A 19,998-nucleotide genomic window follows, 5' to 3' on the forward strand; every position below is an offset into this window, starting at 1 on the left:
ATAATTATAATACAGGCTTAGTAAGATTCATAGGGTCGATTCTGCCTGATAACCAATACTAGAATTATTAATTAGCCGATAAGTTCAAGAAACTTCAGCGAGGTGAAGCCCTAAAACTAGGTTAAGATTAGATGAAATTTAAGCTTAAACGGTTTTAAAGATAAAATAAATCTTGTACCTACTTATTTACTTAGTTTTCATATAAATCAAACGAAGCACAAAGAATTTTAAGACTATTGTAGACTTAATATTTTTTTGTTTAATTATATTGAATTGTACAATAGTCTTAAAATAACTGCTAGTTCATTAATTAGATATGCTAAATCAGAATGCAACAGAGTCTATTTAATAGGGATCAAATACAATTAACCAAATATGTGTGGGCGGAACCGCAAAAAGCAGCTTGTTGAGATCACAATAATAGGAAATTGGTATTACATAAATTGGTACACTGCACAACTGGTATTACCCAGGATTACCCAAATTAGATAAAGGAATAATTAAGTACTTAATTTGTATTCAATTAAAGCAGTAGTTACTGATTTAATATTGAACACAGATATGTAAGTATCTGTTCAATATTTATATTTATGTTATGTACTTCGTTGAACTACATTTTTTCATATTCTACAAGCTACTACTACAAACATATAGAGTTCGTAAAAAAATTGTAAGTTGGATAAAAATAAAGGGTGTCCTAGTTTGGTCAAAAGTGTATAAAATCCTTGCATCTTTTGCAATCGTATTCCGACCTCTCCAAATGTAGTCGATCGAACGCGCCAAGCACTGCCACGAGCCGAGGTAGATAAAATTTAACGGCTTAATGAGACGCAAATGTATAGCTATCCATACAGTTCACGTATCGGCAATCCAATTAAATTATGGCCTGCGTTATTAATGTCAGGGGTCGACGGGGTGCGGGGAATTATGTACGCTTGCAACGACTTTTCCACTCGACTCCGACACGCGAAAGCGTTTTCAAGAACAAATTATACCTACCTAAGGCCGGCACGCTTAAAGTCATTCATTGTTAGGTGAGCTTTTTTTAAATTAAATCGCCCGAGATCAGATATAATGTTCTATCGCCGGAAAAAGGCTTTTATAAGCGGCTTTAAAGCTTAGAAAACATTTGATTACTTCGGACCAGAAATAGCGCTATTCTATTATTACCAAGTTTTATTAAGAAAATACAATATCCAATGGAAGTAGCATGGCACGTAAAAAGTATTATGTATAGCTTTGCGGGAACTTATCTTATAGAGGCCATTAATCACGTAGCAATCGAAGCAAAGTTTTACTCTTTGACTTCAGAACTTTTACTTATCGGTGAGCCATTAAACGAGGATATTGCATCATAGCCATATTATAGAATCATTATGTCTGATATCCTGCTGGCTGATTAATATTAAAGATAATATGAATTTACTTCAAATGCCTTATTAATTATATTTCTTAAAAACAGCATCTCAGACAATATGATGTATTGTTCTTTCTACATGACATTAGAATACTAGTCTATTGAATACGGTCTCATTAGTATCCATCAGACCCTGTCAAAAGGCCTACCAAAGCACAACACCAAACTGCATATTAAATGTTAATAAATATTAAATGATCTCAGAGTTAAGCAAACAAAATATAACATTTAACGTTGCTTATCTCAGAAACTACGGGTCCTCTTTGAATAATCCTTACAGTGTTAGATAGTCCATTTTTCGCTAAGACCAATAGGAGTGGCTGCAATGCTAGTAAAACAGCTAGTAAAAAAACACACACATTATAAATAATTACCTTAGAGTTGAGCATGATCTCTGGCGCGCGGTACCAACGCGTCGCCACGTACTCGGTAAGGAAGCCCGTGTGATCGTGGTCGGGGTCCGCCACTCGCGCCAGACCGAAGTCGCATATCTGTACAAGGATTTATGTTATTAACAACTATATCAATTTATTGAATATACTTATGCAGATGCAGATCGATATATTTTTCTTGACGATGTGGTGCTGTGTGAAGTGTACCATTTTTCCTTTTTTATGTTATTTTGTCAAAGCAACTTTAATAATATAAAGCAAAATCAATTACCACCAGTCAATGAGACAAAATATTATAATTATTACGTATAGGAAAGATCTAATATTATGTGTGTGCATTAGTATATATCTACAACATATTTATATAATGTACGTGTTAGAAATTATGTTGGTACAGTTACTAACTGGAAGCGTCGAGAAACCAATCAGATATTAAATTACACGTTTCAGAACTTCATACGGAACTTTTCTCATTACTCGCGTTTTAATAATTATTAAAATCGAAAATAAGATAGCTTTCCTGAAAGGTAAATAGAAACTTATACATGAGCGGTACCAATAATAATGATGATTACGGTAAAAAAATACATCTTTACTCCAAAAAGCCTCATTAGAATATTCTATAGAAGGAATTGAATGGCGTCGAGGCTCATAAAAGAATTGATGTAAGAGCAACGATACGAAAATTCATTTTCTATTGAAAAACAGACGAGCGTAATCAAAAGATGCGTTCGGCTGATGAAAATGAGCAGGCATTTAACTAACGACTGCCATTACCAGCGAGACATGGAATGTTTTCATTATAGTAACAAGCCCTTATTGCTGAATTATAATATTTTACACGTTATATCCAGTATGACGTGAATAATGTATGTAATGGGTGATATTTCTTGGATTAACCATGCATATGTATTACTTGACCTTTCTTAACATTCGTGAAATTATTTTCAACGTATATTTTGTTCTTATTATTTCTAACCAAGAAGCTAATCATTTCTATAGTTGACAGCCTGGAACTGTTAATGCGTGCGAATCGCAATTCGTTCAACGCATAATTACGCTGTATTACGTGGATAGAAATAAAAACAATGTTAGAAAATAGAAATATAGATTCAAGGTGATAATTTTAATGTAAAAATGGACGAAATATATTTATTTATAAAAAAAATATTCACTATTAATGAAAATAACTAAAAATACGAAAATAAAATGAGCTTAGCTTTATGCATAGTACGTACGTTATCTATACGGTTTGAATTTTCCGTGGCGTAACGTTCAAATATTGATAATTTATTATCTTCTTTGTATTATAGATAGGATTAATATAATAATTTTTATTTTAAATTATAATACATCCCCTTAATCGCGTTAACATAGAATCAATAGTCTATGGAATGAATGAAGAAAATGTAAACACAATCTTGGCGATATTACCTCTTTGAGCGTAAACATTTGCTTATTCAATAAGTAATAACATAATCCAAATGTTAGAATCAATTAAACACAATCATTTGTACAAAGCGTAACGTCCCACGATAATTCCGAATCTCTTTGAGCGAAATAATTATTTGGTATACATAATTTATAACTCGATAAGAGCCAGCGCGCACGAGTAACTTTGTCTCCGCAACTATTTTGTCTCTCCCATCAATTTGTATCGGGAGTTGCGTCGCTACGTGTGCGCACTTTCATACTAGCCCATGGGTGGGAGAGACAAAATAGTTGCGGAGACAAAATAGTTGCGGAGACAAAGTTGCTCGTGCGCGCTGGCTCTAACAATGTACATTACTGTCAAACGGAGATTGTCTTGAAAAAAAGCTAATAAAGCTACTTTATTTAAGCTTATTAGAGTATTTCAAGCTTAGATTTCAAGATATATTTTTACCTACTCTTCGCCCGCGGCTTCGTTCGCGTTATCAAAGTTTATATAACAGTTGATACATTTGTATCATATCCAAATCATATCTTTAACTTAAATGCGCATAACAATAGACACTTATTCCTATTAGAATGAGATGTTTCCCCGTGATAAAAAGTATAACTATGTCCCTAACTTAACTATCTCTATATACCCAAAATCATCAGACATGAAAGAAGGAAAACTAAACACACTTTCGCATTTATAATTGGTAACGTTATTGATACCTATATAATTATAATTTTTAAATCAAGAAATGGCTTTTTATAAACATACATTTTTCACACAAGAATAGAAAAATTTCTATCACGAGGTGGGATTGGAATCCGCTTTAGTTTTGATAGCGTGGATACGAATAATAATTTGTGCACACTCCCTGGAGTAAAGAAGCCGATTAAATGCTTGAAAATGTTCTTGTAAACTTAAAGTGTTCTTAGAGTTCAAGCCCCTCAATTATAAACTTGCGAAATGGTAAGCTTTAATTTCTGTTTACACACGTGTCTATTCTATCCAGTCAAAGTTATGTGGCCTTAACGACAGAATATCTATACTTCCATACTAATATTATAAAGCTAAAGAGTTTGTTTGTTTGGACGCGCTAATCTCAGGAACTACTGGTCCGATTTGAAAAATTCTTATTCGGTGTTAGATGGCCCATTTATCGAGGAAGGCTATAAGGCTCAAAATCATGACGCTAAGACCAACAGGAGCGGAGCCACGCGGGTAAAACCGCGAAGCGCAGTTAGTTTTTATATATAGTTGAATTTTTCTCAATTGGAGTAAATTACATAAGTTAATTTAATTTAGATCTATATCCAATGCTTGAAGTGAAACCAAAGCAAATTGAATACATAATGAATCAAAATAGCTGAAAACATTTCTATTTTCACTGTGCTATTCAGAAATAGAATAGGGAAATTGTATGCATATAATTTAAATACTTTGATTGGAAAAATATCGTCGACATCTCCACTTAACCTCGGACGGCTAACGAAGAGCAAAAATGTTTTAACGATTCGACAGCCTATTCATATAACTATGTATATTTTTATTTTCATTTAAATCTGTACATATAATAAAATCGTAAAAAAGTCAAAACTGTACATTGAATATTTTTTTAACTTGGGCTATTATTTATCTATATCGTATATATGTCCGGGGTAAACTCAAAAAGTACTGCATGGATTTACTTCAAATTTGGTACAGAGATAACTTTGAGACCTGAGGAAGGACATACTAGGATAGTTTCGTCCGGCATCCCACGGGAACGAAGTGGGGTTTTCATTGATTAGGCGGACAAAGCCGCTGGCGGAAAGCTAGTTTTAAATAAAAAAAAATATAACAAACCGTATTGATCGTAGTTTTGCGCAGGCGGTAATGACTACTAGTACGAGATCCGGCTGCAGGATTAGTGCGTTCATCGGTTTTTTGCTGAAAACCGAATTTTTATGTATATTTATAATTAGGAGAATATATATCGACTAGGTTGCCAGTCAAAATTTGGCCGCAAGCATGTTTAATTAAAATTTTTCTAATCGATTTTTGGGAAAAAAATTCGTTCACTTGTTTTTTGAATAAAATGTAGTCTACATCACGGCAAATGATATAAAGATTCAAAAAAATCACGGTTGCCGCTTTTCACCTGGCCGCAACATCTTGGCAGCCTGGTGCAAACAGGTATGATTTCGATTCATTTTTACGTTCATAACGTACATTTATGAATCATATATCAAATTAAAGCTAATTTTTTTCTATTTATTATCATATATGGTTGCCTTATTAAATCCGGCCGCAAATAAGGGTTGCCGGCTGTTAAAAATTATAAATATTTACGCCTATTAGTACACCGACGCATTCGCGTGCGGCAGCGAAACAACGAGAAAAAGAGAGGATCGGCTGTTAATTATATTAAATCAATATTACTTTTTAAATTTGTCATTTTGAAAAGGACGACATATTTTCTTTCACTCAACCTTAAATATTCAACATCTTTAACAGCCGGCAACCCTTATTTGCGGCCGGATTTAATTAGGCAACCATATATGTTAATAAATAGAAAAAAATTAGCTTTAATTTGATATATGATTCATAAATGTACGTTATGAACGTAAAAATGAATCGAAATTATACCTGTTTGCACCAGGCTGCCAAGATGTTGCGGCCAGGTGAAAAGCGGCAACCGTGATTTTTTTGAATCTTTATATCATTTGCCGTGATGCTACATTTTATTCAAAAAAACAAGTGAACGAATTTTTTTCCCAAAAATCGATTAGAAAAATTTTAATTAAACATGCTTGCGGCCAAATTTTGACTGGCAACCTAGTCGATATATATTCTCCTAATTATAAATATACATAAAAAGAATGCGTCGGTGTACTAATAGGCGTAAATATACAGGGTGTCCCGTAAGTAGTGGACCAACGGGTTAGGGGGAGTAGAGGGACTTATTATCTAACAAAAATACTAAAATTTATTGTCCTAGACCATAAAGTTTTTGATTTATGCTTTATTTTCAAAATTTGATAAAAATATCATCCACGTAAGCTTAATATGAACTTTTACTATTTCTGTTTTTATTTTATTCTTATTTTTTTGTTCAAGGTTGTTAAGAATACATAAGTCTTCCTTATTAAAATGATACTCAAGCATAATTAACGACAACAACAAAATTAGACCAAAAAATAGGTAAAATTTTACGTTTGAAAAATTTACGGACTGAAGTTTGAACAAAGCTGGTGTATTAAAAATGTATGGTGACCCTGTGAAACTTTATTTTAAAAACTTCTACATCTCATACAAATTACAAAAAGGTATAATTGTGTGGTATAAAGTATTTAAAAAATGTTAAATTGGCGTACAACATTCAAATTAGTAATTATCAGGTAGTAAACTCATTAAGTTATTCCGAGGATTTTTGCCTTTATGGGCGCGCGCTGGAATTCTTTTGTATTGTTTCTGGCCAATCATAGACGATACTTGAACCCACTATTATTTTCTTTGACTTTCAACTATTTCAGTGACCTTCATATAGCTCGGAACTACGCGCGTTACGATATTATTCTTTGTTGAAGTGCACTTGAATTGGACACTGATTTTGCTTGTGATTTGGATGTTGTTCGACTTTGGTTTTTTGAAGGAAAATGCCTAATACATACACTCCACGTGAATATGTAGAAATGTTAAAAAAATTATTGAGTTAAAAAAATATTGATCCAAGCATCAAGCATTTCTCGACAAAAATTAATTCGTCGTAGATATTAATGCTTGCTCACTCGTATCGTACATGATACGGGTGTAAATCATTTCTCTTCAATATGCGATGCACTGTACTTCTTGGTACACCAGTGCGTCTAGCAATACGGCGAGTACTAGTTGAAGGATCTTCTTCTACTTCGATCAATATTAGACGATCATCGACTGATCTAGGCCTTCCTATTCGATTTCCAATTCCAGGAATACGACCTTCATGGTATGCGTTATTTACTGTGAGAAAAAATCGGTGATCAGGATAGCAATCCCGATTGGGATAACGCTCACGATAAACACGTACTGCATGTCGAGCATTTCCATCACTGAGTCCATAAATAAAAAACATTTTTCTGCATATTCACGTGGAGTGTATGTATTAGGCATTTTCCTTCAAAAAACCAAAGTCGAACAACATCCAAATCACAAGCAAAATCAGTGTCCAATTCAAAGGCACTGCAACAAAGAATAATGTCGTAATGACGGATTCAAGCTAAACACGCGTGTAGTTCCGAGCTTTAAGCAAGACACTGAAATAGTTGAAAGTCAAAGAAAATAATAGTGGGTTCAAGTATCGTCTATGATTGGCCAGAAACAATACAAAAGAATTCCAGCGCGCGCCCATAAAGGCAATAATTCTCGGAATAACTTAATGAGTTGACTACCTGATAATTTCTAATTTGAATGTTGTACGCCAATTTAACGTTTTTTTTAATACTTCATACCACACATTTATACCTTTTTGTAATTTGTATGAGATGTAGAAGTTTTTAAAGTAAAGTTTCACAGGGTCACCATACATTTTTTTTACACCAGCTTTGTTCAAACTTCAGTCCGTAAATTTTTCAAACGTAAAATTTTACCTATTTTTTGGTCTAATTTTGTTGTTGTTGTTAATTATACATGAGTATCATTTTAATTAGGAAGACTTATGAATTCTTAACAACCTTGAACAAAAAAATAAGAATAAAATAAAAACAGAAATGGTAAAAGTTCATATTAAGCTTACGTGGATGATATTTTTATCAAATTTTGAAAATAAAGCATAAATCAAAAACTTTATGGTTTAGGATAATAAATTTTAGTATTTTTGTTAGATAATAAGTCCCTCTACTCCCCATAACCCGTTGGTCCACTACTTACGGGACACCCTGTATATAATTTTTAACAGCCGGCAACCCTTATTTGCGGCCGAATTTAATTAGGCAACCATATATGATAATAAATAGAAAAAAATTTGCTTTAATTTGATATATGATTCATAAATGTACGTTATGAACGTAAAAATGAATCGAAATCATACCTGTCTGCACCAGGCTGCCAAGATGTTGCGGCCAGGTGAAAAGCGGCAACCGTGATTTTTTTGAATCTTTATATCATTTGCCGTGATGCTACATTTTATTCAAAAAAACAAGTGAACGAATTTTTTTCCCAAAAATCGATTAGAAAAATTTTAATTAAACATGCTTGCGGCCAAATTTTGACTGGCAACCTAGTCGATATATATTCTCCTAATTATAAATATACATAAAAATTCGGTTTTCAGCAAAAAACCGATGAGCGCACTAATCCTGCAGCCGGATCTTAGACTATACGGGCCAACAACGGGAAGTGATGTTAAATTTCACAAAAGTGACTTTAATGCGGTATTACTTTATTATTCGATGAAATTTTGATTAAACTTTAAATTGTATGATCCTGTATGAGCGGATTAATTTAAAATTCGCTTGCAATTTCGTATGTAGATTGTATTTTGAGATGGTTATTATTTTGCAGGTAAACTCTCGTCTGCAGGTTATAAACTCGTATTTGTTAAGTAGACAACAGTTTCAAAATGTACAATGATAAGTAAAAACAATGTAGATAAGTTACCAACGCAACATTCGATCATCAAAAATGGAACACTAACGCACACAAGATTAGACGTCAAAGTAAGATTTAATTAGCCACATTTCAATGTGGCATTACCGGAGCACTTGTAGTTGTTACCCATCTAACTACACCTTTTTACTTATAATATTGAAAATATCAGACAAATTTACATGTTCTATATCATCCACGTAATAGAACACCATAAGCAACATGTAGCTGATACCATATATCATTATAACCACCTATTATAAATAATTACAAATTTTCAGAATAATAACGGGCTCGCAATCCGAGTACGAAGGGAATTGATGAGGGCACAGGATAAGGGACTGACTCCCGTGCCGAAACACGATACCGCTGCGCTGTAAATACGCTATCATTTAAAAGCCGATCTTCCGAGGGTGCGGTGGCCTTGACGCCGACCCAATTTAGGATCATATTCGACGCTAGTAAAGGTGTCTTTTATGGAAATATATGTTAAAACTAAAAGTACTCTTTGATAATATTTCTTAGAAATATTATTTTGGCATGCAAAACAGCATATTATAGCAGAACTTGAAGAAATGTTGTGTTGTATTTAAGCATTAATTAAATAAATGAAATGAAAATACGTTTATTATGGATATGTCGTGGTCATATCGTAGATTTGATAATTTCATGATATGAGTGGCCATTTCACGAAATGGTCGCATATCGTGAAATGGCCAATTTAGTTTGGCCACATCATGATGTGGTTTGGGCAGATCAATGATAAGAAATCGTTTCACGATATGGCCAATTAACGCACGGTTTTTTCATGAAATGATCAAAATTATTTGATCATATCGTAAAATAGTTATGCCTCCTCCACACTACTCGCGAAGTTCCTCGGCGAAGTACTCGGCCGAAGTTGACTGAAGTCCGCGGTGCTACACTACACACTCGTTCAACTTCGCGAGGAACGCATACGTTCATATTCAGAACGAACTTCAGGTAACTTCGTGCCCTTTGACTCGGGCGCAAAAACCGACAACAAACGGAAGTCGGCCGAGGCGAGGTAAAGTTGGACGAAGTAAGCCGAAGTGCCTCTCTACACTATTCTATTCGTCTAACCTCGTTCAACTTCGCGAGTAGTGTGGAGGAGGCATTACATTAATCGTTGGTAGAGGCGCTGCAAGCTCTGTGTTTATGTGATAAGATGGCGGCCGCTGGCGAAAATTAAATTATTCGCAGTTAAAAACTTCATAATTCGTTTAATAACAATATTATGAAGAAAGTCATAGCAAAGAATTTACGACGAAGAGGTACGAGTACTATGGAAAATGTGGATATCTTATATGTATTTAAGAAAAAATGCGACTTAAATAAAATAATTTAAGAAACTACTACTATATTATTATAATTGTTTGTTTTTTAAAAAGCGATCCGCTTCTGGCACTTGCCGGCCGCTGCCGCGGCACGCTCGCTTTGCTCGCTCGGCTCGTGCGTTGTTTATCAAAGTCTAACCTAACCTAACCTAACTGTTTTCTATTGCAAAAACGATTCGCTTCTGGCATTCGCCGGCCGCTGCCGCGGCACTAACTTAAATGACATTAAACAAGTTTTTAGAATATATTCTGAAATTTTTTAATATTTTATGGACTCTTTATATTTTATACGATCTGGCCAAATGTGGATGACCAAGTCGTGAAACGTTGACGATTTAACGATCTGATCAAACTATGTTGGCCATTTCACGATATGCGACCATTTCGTGAAATGGCCACTCATATCATGAAATGATCAAATCTACGATATGACCACGACAGATACATACAAAAATACAAAAAAGGAAACAAGAAACTTAAATCTAACTTAAATATAATGTATTCCACAATAGGCCTGCCACTCAGTGCAATACACTGATTGTATTTGCAATACACTGTGGTTGCCTTAGGATGCCTTGCTGACAGTGAATGTATTATTGCTCAAACTGCAGTGAAAAGTTATTAAAAAAAATACATATATATATGTATACTAGCTTACCGCCCGCGGCTTCGCCCGCTTTCTCTAAAACGATTTGAGATTTAAACTATCCTATCTCTCAAGTTGGATCGAACTGCACATGGTGTGCGAATTTTATTATAATCGGTTAAGTGGTTTAGGAGTCCATTGAGGACAAACATTGTGACACGAGATTTATATATATTAAAAGAAAGATATGTTGGCAAGGCACCCTTTAGCTAGAAGGTATTACTACTATAGTCGAGCCAATTTAATAGGCAACATTTGACGTCTAGGTATCAATTTTATCTTCGAAGAGAGGTAACCTGCTTAAAAACATCGATTAAAGTGAATTAATCGATAAGGATTTGAAACATTTGTCAATCAAATTTATTAATTTATGATGATTTTTATTCACAAGTAATCAATGCATTCGATTCTAGATGTCAGATTTCGATTTTTAGAGTAACGTCTCTGGTATTTAAAAAGAAAAAAGGTTTATTGACACAAAATTGTAGCGACGTCAGTTCTTCAATTCAGAAATTGTTTATTATGTTTAGTATGGTTTATCAGTAAAATGAAATCTTAAAATTACTTGTATCGGTCATTATTATTATAAATATGTAGTTGTAATTGAAAAAAGTTAAGCAAATGTGCAGTTCTAACAAAACGAAATATCATGTTATTCTATGTCGTCGTTACTAGGTTACGTTGTTGAATTTTGTTGAACTGTCAAATGTTGCCTATTAAAATGGCTCTACTATAAGCAGCTATATGATATAGCTCCAGATTTTCTTTTCTTGTTTTATGATTATTTGACTGGCGTCTGTATATTATAGTCTGATCCCCGGCCTCTCAGGACTTACGTTGAATCATGAAATAAGACCCGAAAGTTCGAAAAGAAAATATGGTACAAATTGTGTAGCCATTTGTTATTAGTTATTATAGTTGTATTGTAGACGAAACTGAAGTAGTTTCTTTCACAAACTTTCAGAATTATGATTTAACGTAGGTTTGGCGGATCTAGGTTGTTGCCTTATGATATCTAACTATGATATATGAATGATTTAATGTACTATTATTTATTTTGTTCAGATTAGGTTATTTCCTTAGTTTATAATATTCTGCATGCGATTCATTTCATCTATGTTACATTAATCGCTTTTTCCTTATTAACAAGTACCTAAGTAACCAAGCTTTTATGCTTTACCAGATTCAGATTTTTCATAGAAATGGCCAACGAAGATTTAATCCAAAACTTCTTAGTTCTTCACTCATACGTGAACTTTACTTTCTACACACTCCTTTACATCTACCAAATTTACGTTTATAATTAATGTCTCGAGAAAATTAAACATAGTTACCTACCTTCAGATCGCACGTGGTGTTTAACAACAGGTTGGAAGGCTTGAGGTCCCTGTGGAGCACGTTCGCCGAGTGTATGTATTTGAGCCCTCGCAGGATTTGGTACAGGAAGTAGCAGATGTGGTCGTTGCTTAGTTTCTACAAAATATGTTATAATAATGGTAACTGTACATTTGGGTTGGAGATAATTTAAACATCAAGTTTTCTTTAACACTTTTTGATGTATATTATTTGTTATTTTTTACAGAATGATAAGCTGATTAAAAGACCACAGCCACCTATAAAATAAAATTGAATTTAAATAACTTTAATATCATTTTACATTTTACTGAATTTCGTTTAACTATTCAGGCGTTAAATCTAGTCACTATTAATATGTTTTAACGGATTATAAGATTAGTGGGAAAACAATAACAAAACTAAAACATAACATGTTAATGGATAAAAATTCAATGTACATTAATTTTTCAAAAGCAGCTTACCTGTGTTTTTAATAATTTGTATAAGTCCGTTTCCATTAGACACTGCACGATGTAGACGTCCTTCATCTGCTCAATTGTTTCTGCTCTTAAAATATCCCGAATGTCGATTATCTGCAACAAATCATTTATTATGTCTCCAGAGTTCAAAGCTTCCACGTTTATATTAAAACTTATTATTGTAGAAAACATAAATAGCCCGCATCGCATGAAAATAGATAAAAACATTTTCCCATTTTGCCGTCGACAAGCTTGACTATAAATTTCTATGTAAACGTCTCTGGGGGGATTAAAAACCGGGAGGAAGTGTTGTTAGCTGGAGAAAAAACACTGAATAAAATGTATGCAATCTCTTAGGAAATGGATCCCGTCCGGTCGGAGAGATGCACCTCCGTCCGGCAGAATTGCTGCTTTGCTGTTAATATTGAATCGCTCGTGGGAATGTTTGCTAGTAATTAGATACTTATGAGCAAGAATAGGTGCGTAAGGGCTTGTCCGCACAAGGGTATTTCACTGCGCGGATTTTTATACGCAATTCTGTAACGGTGCATTTACATAAAACGAACGAGCTTAGAGCTAGAGCAAGTGCATTCTTTCGCGATATTTTTGTGTAAACGAATACTCGTATTCAGTGTTGTTCAGTAGAACGCACTAAGAACAACGAAACTAACTTAAATTCGTAACAACTTACTTATTGATTGCTTTGTATAAAAATAAATATGTTTTCGGTTTTAGTACGATAATTAAATCAACGAATATTGTCTTTGTTTCAAATGGAGTAGCTTATCACATTTAGACCTACCAGCCATTTCTCCATCTCCTAGATTATTCACGAAAAGAAATAAACAATTCACTCACGTTTTCGTGCTTAAACCTGGTGAGGATTTTGATTTCTCTGAGTGTCCGCTGGCAGTAGGTCTGGTGTTCGAACGGTGATATTTTCTTGATGGCCACTCTCGACTGTTTCACGGTATCGTAGGCGGATCTGAGGAAGAAAATAACGTTGAATTCTCCATTTTCCATATATTTTTCTATTATTATAGGAAGGTACTTTAATTTTTTTTACAGGCTATAAGTAATAACTGTTTAAAATCTTATCTGGTAAGGATAGGTTTTATCCCGGAAATCCCACGGGAACGGGAACTATGCGGGTTTTTTTTAAAACGCGGGCGATGCCGCGGGTGGAAAGCTATTCTGGTATAAATTATAAACTAATGAACTGCGAGCCTTAACAATACCATGACGACCAGACATGCTAACAAAACCTATGTTCCTAGTATATGGAAGTAATAAATCATCCGACATAATGCCCGGCTAGCCGGGATATGAAGGCGGGTGACGTCACGCAATCATTGTATTTGAATAATGCATGGACCATGAATTCCATTTGCAAACGGCGAATCGCGTATTAAACAATATTAGGAATTATTTAATTATTATGTTAGGAAGTGTAATGAGACGTCAGTGGTCTTCATTCGGTTAATGAATTCTGAATATCACGTCATTATACAGTCATCTTGAGGCATTATTATATCCAGAGTGGGAAATTGATGACGTACTTAGTCGACCATATAGTTCTGACATCATTGTTTAGGAACCCAGGACTTAACGTATACAAAGCAATTTGATTCGTATTTTAAGTGCATTAAAATAAATATATTAATAATAAAAGCGTTGTTACTTCCTTATTTTTTTAGCACCCAGACTATTGCTTGTGTAGAAATTGAAAAACCTACACACTTCCTTATGCAAATAAAATTTTTAAAAATTATAACTTGACTTTTCATTCTAAATTGTTAGGGACATTTGCCGTAAAATAATAAGCTACAGTCGGTAGCTTTTCTCACAGATCACGCATAGCCAGACATGCAACCATCGACCATAAACCACTGGGTTTCCTGTTTCCTTTGCAAAAATAAGCATTGTTCTTTAATTTATACGATTAGATAATAAAAAAAGCTGACGTAGGTTGTAGAGATAATTTATTTTCTTGTTTTTCAGTCACTTGCGTCGACTTTAGGATCTCATTATTACCTGACGTCGCCTCCGGTAAAACTCATGTATGTGACTAAGTACCGAAAAGTCTGATCAAAATATTTTCAAAATAAAAACTTATAAGTAGACATCTTTGAAACGCCTTACGGACATAAAACATCTTGTTTGGTACCAATGTACGTATTCGATACACGTGTTTATCGCCGATTCTCCAAACTGAAACGGTTTGTAAGCGCAGCTGTTCAAATATCATCGCGATTGACGGTAAAAATAAAAAGAGTTCGACTTAATATCAATTTGTTTCTTAATTTTAAGTGTTACTAAGTGCTATAAGAAGCGGAATCTTGTGATTTTTGATTTTGTGTGAAAATGTAACTTACACCAAGTTACATTTTCACGCAAAAGCAGCTGATCCATTCATCAGAAAACATTTCATACTGCAGACCAGTCTGTATGGATTTTAGATGAATAAAGTTTATACAAGTTTTTAGGTAGTCGAGTGAAACCGCCTCTTGATACTAGTGAATTATTAATCTTTACAAATATTTTAATGTATGATGACCCTTTTATAAGTTCTATAGCTTAGAAGATGATTAAGTAAACTAGGAGTGGGTTCGCGGTTAATGGTAGTTGCGAAGTGTAACACATATAGTTATTAAGATAAGTGAATAGTTAGTACATTAGGATTGTTGAGTACTTTGTAGGGTGTGTAAATGGCTGTTATAATGGGGACAGTTATATCTTGTAGCACGGGGCTTTAAAGGAATACATATTATAGTAAAAATAAAAATAGAAAAATACGGTTTAATAAACTTATGAAATTATTGTATTGTCACCACAATTTATAAGTATTGTGTTGTTGTACAAAGTTTGAATTAAATCTGTCCGTTTTAAGTCAGTCAAAATCGAGTCTAAAAGAGTCGGTTATATATACACACACACAGGGCAGACACATACATCCAGGGCCAATAAAGTCGAAAAAGAAACCAATATTTACGATTCTAGTTTCCACGATTATTTGAGATCGATTAATGTTAATATTCAATTAAAATCAACCATGTTTAAAAAAAGTTTAAGTGGCAAGCAAAAGGAGCTCTACAAAGACAATGCACCCCTATTTCCTACAATGTGTGAGAATTTTATGAGAACATTAGAAACTCCACGAACAAACACTTAAGGACTCAATATTGTACTCTGTTAAGGATATATTACAGGGCATTATGTTATTCGAGAAAGTTCTTTTATTTTAAAAAATCAATAAGGTAAAACTTAACTGTAAAAACTTAAACTTAACTTATTAGAGATATCTACCAACATAGATATGGAAATATATAAATAGCACATTTAGTTTCATTTAATGATATTTGTAATGATATATGCGCCATAAATTCCCACCCACTACCGACATCATAAATAAATAATTAACTATGAGAACGCACTTAAACATCTAATGAGAGTTCAGTTTATGATATGTTAGCTAATGCTTATTAGCATATTACCACAGATCAACTCTAATCGAACATGTTATAACGATTTATAGTAAAATTATATTTTAATGATGGTCTAAGATCCGAATATAAGTCGAAATGCAACGGCGTGATAATAGAATGAGACCAATTTTATAATAAATTTAGTGTATTAAAAAATGTATTAAAAATGGGTTGACTGGGAAAATCCTTGAAAATTGAGTTTGAGTTTGACTATTTTCTCAACCATTTTGCTATCCTTACCCCAGAAAAAAGAAAATAGTGTGCCAACATAAAAATGCTCAGTTTTAACTTTTAACAAATAAAGATGTTTTTATATACAAATATAGGTAAGCATAGTAGGTACATTACGAGAATCCACTTTGGAACCCTCTCTAAAAGCTTGAGTAATGAAAATTTCACCCTTACTTGTTTAATTTTGAGCACGCCATAGCAATGGAGCGGAAAAGTAATTTTGTTTTTTTATTTTTTAGCAGATAACTGAATTGGATCCCAATTATTATTTATTAAAGTAAAATTTTAAGAATTTCTTCGTTTACCAGGAACTTGCTTATTCTTGAGTGTCATTAAAATCATAAAAGCAAATAGGTAGGTATCATACTTCGTTCTAATTATTAATGTTAGTTTTATGTTGTAGGTAGGTACCTACATCTTTACAGCAGTAGAGTTGGTTGGTGGTTAGGTTGGTTTCTTTCAATATTACTTAATATGGATTTAATCTTACTTTCGTTCACATATTTATATTTAGGCTATTTATTTCATACTCATCGTAATTTATTCATAATAGGTACATACCTTAAACTGTTTATTACCTATTCTCGGAACCATAAAATATCGGTATTAAAGCCGCAAGGATTCAAAGGAAACTAATCAAAGTCGAAGTATTCTTACCCCTGACTCAGGTTTGACCTGACCTGCCCTCAGGACTCAGGTGTTGGCAGAATTGTTAAAGTTGTATATTAAATCACATTTCTGTTAGGGTCAGATTATAGTCTAGTTGGAAAGCTTTGATCAAAGTCAAAAGAAATCTAAGAAATATTTTGTAATAGGTATGTAATTGAAAATTTTCATCATTTTTGAGAACCTCTGTTTAAAAATAAATTATTAATAAACTTCATTTATTCAATATGCAAAAAGTTTGGAAAATCCAAAAGTGCACGCCTCATAATCTCATCCTTTACAATAAAATTGATTATTTATAAAGGTGTATATAATATAAGTATGTAGATATTTATGTATATTGTGTAAATAAAGAATATATACATATAGATATACTAAAATTATGGAGAACAGTCGATATTTTTTTTTTGTTTATTTAATAACAATTAAACCACATCGAATCAGACCCTGAAAAATGAAAGGGTTCTATTCCTGAGCATACTCAAGCGTAAGAGAAAAAAAAGACTCGATTAGTAAAGTATTTCGGTCGCTATCGTGTTAACAAGAAAATCCTCCGCACATACAGACACACGGACGTCCAAGACAGAACTTTTTTAAACTGTTTTTTAACTAGTTTAAATAACAAAAATGACATCAAAAATATCATGAATGTTAAAAATAGTGTTTTTTCTTAATATGTGTGTGTATGTATTATCTTACAAGTGCAATGTATGATACATAAAGACATTTTAAGTTTGAAAAATCAGATGTTTTGCGCGAAGTGACAGTAGTACCCACCTCAACGCTTCGCTTATGAGGCGAGCAAAAAAGCATACATTTTTTTTCCACAAAGTTAGAATATAACATTGTGATTTTTATTAGAGTCTCCAATACAAAACAAGTGTCAATAACTTTTGATTAATTTCGTAGAAGGCAGATAATTTTTTCGCAATTTTCATGAACTTAATAAAACTTTTTTAACATCACTGTGTTTCGTCGTCTAATAAAAAATACCTACTCGTACACATACCCTATATTCATAATCGAGCTGTTGATTTTTACACAGGTACATTTGGTTAAATAATCGTTGAGTATATAAGCCTTATGACGATAATCCCTATCTTTAATAATTTCAAAATTCAAATTGTATAAATACGCGGACAAAAGGCTTTCCTTTATGTAGGTAGATACTGCATTTTCCCTTGACCTATTTAAATTTTTGGTAAAACAATGCACAAATAATATATGGAAAAAAACGAGTTATGTTAAGTATACACATATATAAAATTACTCATAGCTCTCCATAAAACGCGTGGGTTAAAACGAGTATATCGAGTTCTTTCATATTAAATTTCCACCAAAAAATCTGCATAACAAGCTGCTTCGTCCTCTTTATAAGTCCACATGAAGTTAATTAATTCACAGCTATTAATCACATAGTATGAGAATATGGTTTGGTTATGAAACTTCGTATGAAATTTCCAAAAGTAAAGTGACATGATATGAACAAGAGTATAATATGATCCACACTTTTATGATTAAGTACTTTTTGTTCAAACTTATGCTCATTGAACTTTCAGGATGCTCCTGATTAATATTAAAAAAGTTACGTACAACCGCAGCGAAGCAAATACAGGTAACTCACATAAGAAACATTATATTTCTACATTATTTTCATCATCCACTAACAGCGTACTTGAAAATTTCCATGCTCGAGATCTCAAAAATGTTGACAAAATTGCTCTAGCAGCAACTCTGAGAGCGCTGACGTCGCGATAAAAATCTAGGCCGTTATGGCCGACTAATGAATGTCGTTAGGCAATTTGCTGAATTCATTTTCAGTGAATCGTTTCCCATCCTGGCCGAGAAAGGGCCCCGGGCAGGCCGCAATCTTTTGTTATCTTTACCAGGTTCGCCCCAGATTATCTTTGAATCCAATTATAACAAATTAAACGAGCTATTTGCGAATGAGAATATTTAAATTTCTGTTGGAATGAAGATATTAAAAATGAAAATATTTCTTATCGAAGCCGAAATGTTGATTTATTAATAAAACACCACAACTTGACCGAGCTGCGCTGGAAGCGTTAATTACTTACTGATATTTTTAATTATAAAAGTGCTATACTTTTCGGAGCAAAATAATATCGTTCAGTATTGAACAATGCGCAACATGTGTTGTTAATGAGATCAGCTAATAAACCACATGAACTGTGGACATTTCTTTTTTATTGTTTACAAGGATGGAACGGATTTAAGAGAGTCTTTTTAAAGCTTGTTGTTATTTCAAATTCAGTTCTATCTTCAATCACAAAACAAAAAAGTTGGACATAAATATTAAAACTAAATAATATAGTTTCTGATCTCGCCCTTGAGCTATATCTTCATCCAAGATTAAAATTGTCTAGTTTGAGATTATATGAAAACAATACAGTGGTAACAACAAAAACAATACCTCGGGCAGAACGCTTAGGGGCTAATGCGAAAAGTTTTTATTAAAAGCGACGTATCCACGATATATCCGACTGTTGTACGGCCTCCACTCTCATCCCTAACATGTATCGGCTTTGTTATTTTAAAAGTTATTTTATTGCTCGGACAGTTTGGTTGTGACTTCTATTACTTTAACAACTAGGAAAAATTGGCCTAAACTCGGATTGAAATGCGTAATAAGTAAAGGAACCTCGGGTATGAAACTGCTCGTGGTATAAGTAAATAGAGAAGATATTAATGTAACATCAGATAATCGTAATCTCTCAGTTTACCCTCACCGTTATTATGTAGGTAATCTTCGGTTTAAACATTATTAATTAATGGGGTTAAGCTTACTGTTAGATTAATGAAGCTATCAGCCACCAACGATCAGTGATCTTTAATTAAATTGTAGCAATTCGCAGAAGCGACCTATCACTCAAACTCAATGTGTATAATTATTATCAGCCCTTCAAAATCACACTGCAAGGTCATTTTTACTATCTACAAAAAG

At 33.3% G+C, this 19,998-nt stretch overlaps 1 protein-coding gene across 1 annotated transcript in view; it reads right to left on the bottom strand.

Annotated features, from left to right (window-relative positions):
* The window catches only part of LOC123691200 (mitogen-activated protein kinase 1), a 56,783-nt gene that overhangs the window by 18,786 nt on the left and 17,999 nt on the right, over positions 1 to 19,998 (bottom strand). Inside the window, exons 2-5 of the mRNA XM_045635485.1 lie at positions 13,510 to 13,636; positions 12,655 to 12,765; positions 12,176 to 12,310; positions 1,792 to 1,908 (exon numbers count right to left, since the gene is read on the bottom strand). Of these exons, the coding sequence (XP_045491441.1) occupies positions 1,792 to 1,908; positions 12,176 to 12,310; positions 12,655 to 12,765; positions 13,510 to 13,636 (490 nt within the window). The remainder of the gene's footprint in view (positions 1 to 1,791; positions 1,909 to 12,175; positions 12,311 to 12,654; positions 12,766 to 13,509; positions 13,637 to 19,998) is intronic.

This window comes from Colias croceus, chromosome 4 (assembly GCF_905220415.1).
Source record: "Colias croceus chromosome 4, ilColCroc2.1".
NCBI classification, from domain to species: Eukaryota; Metazoa; Arthropoda; class Insecta; order Lepidoptera; family Pieridae; genus Colias; species Colias croceus.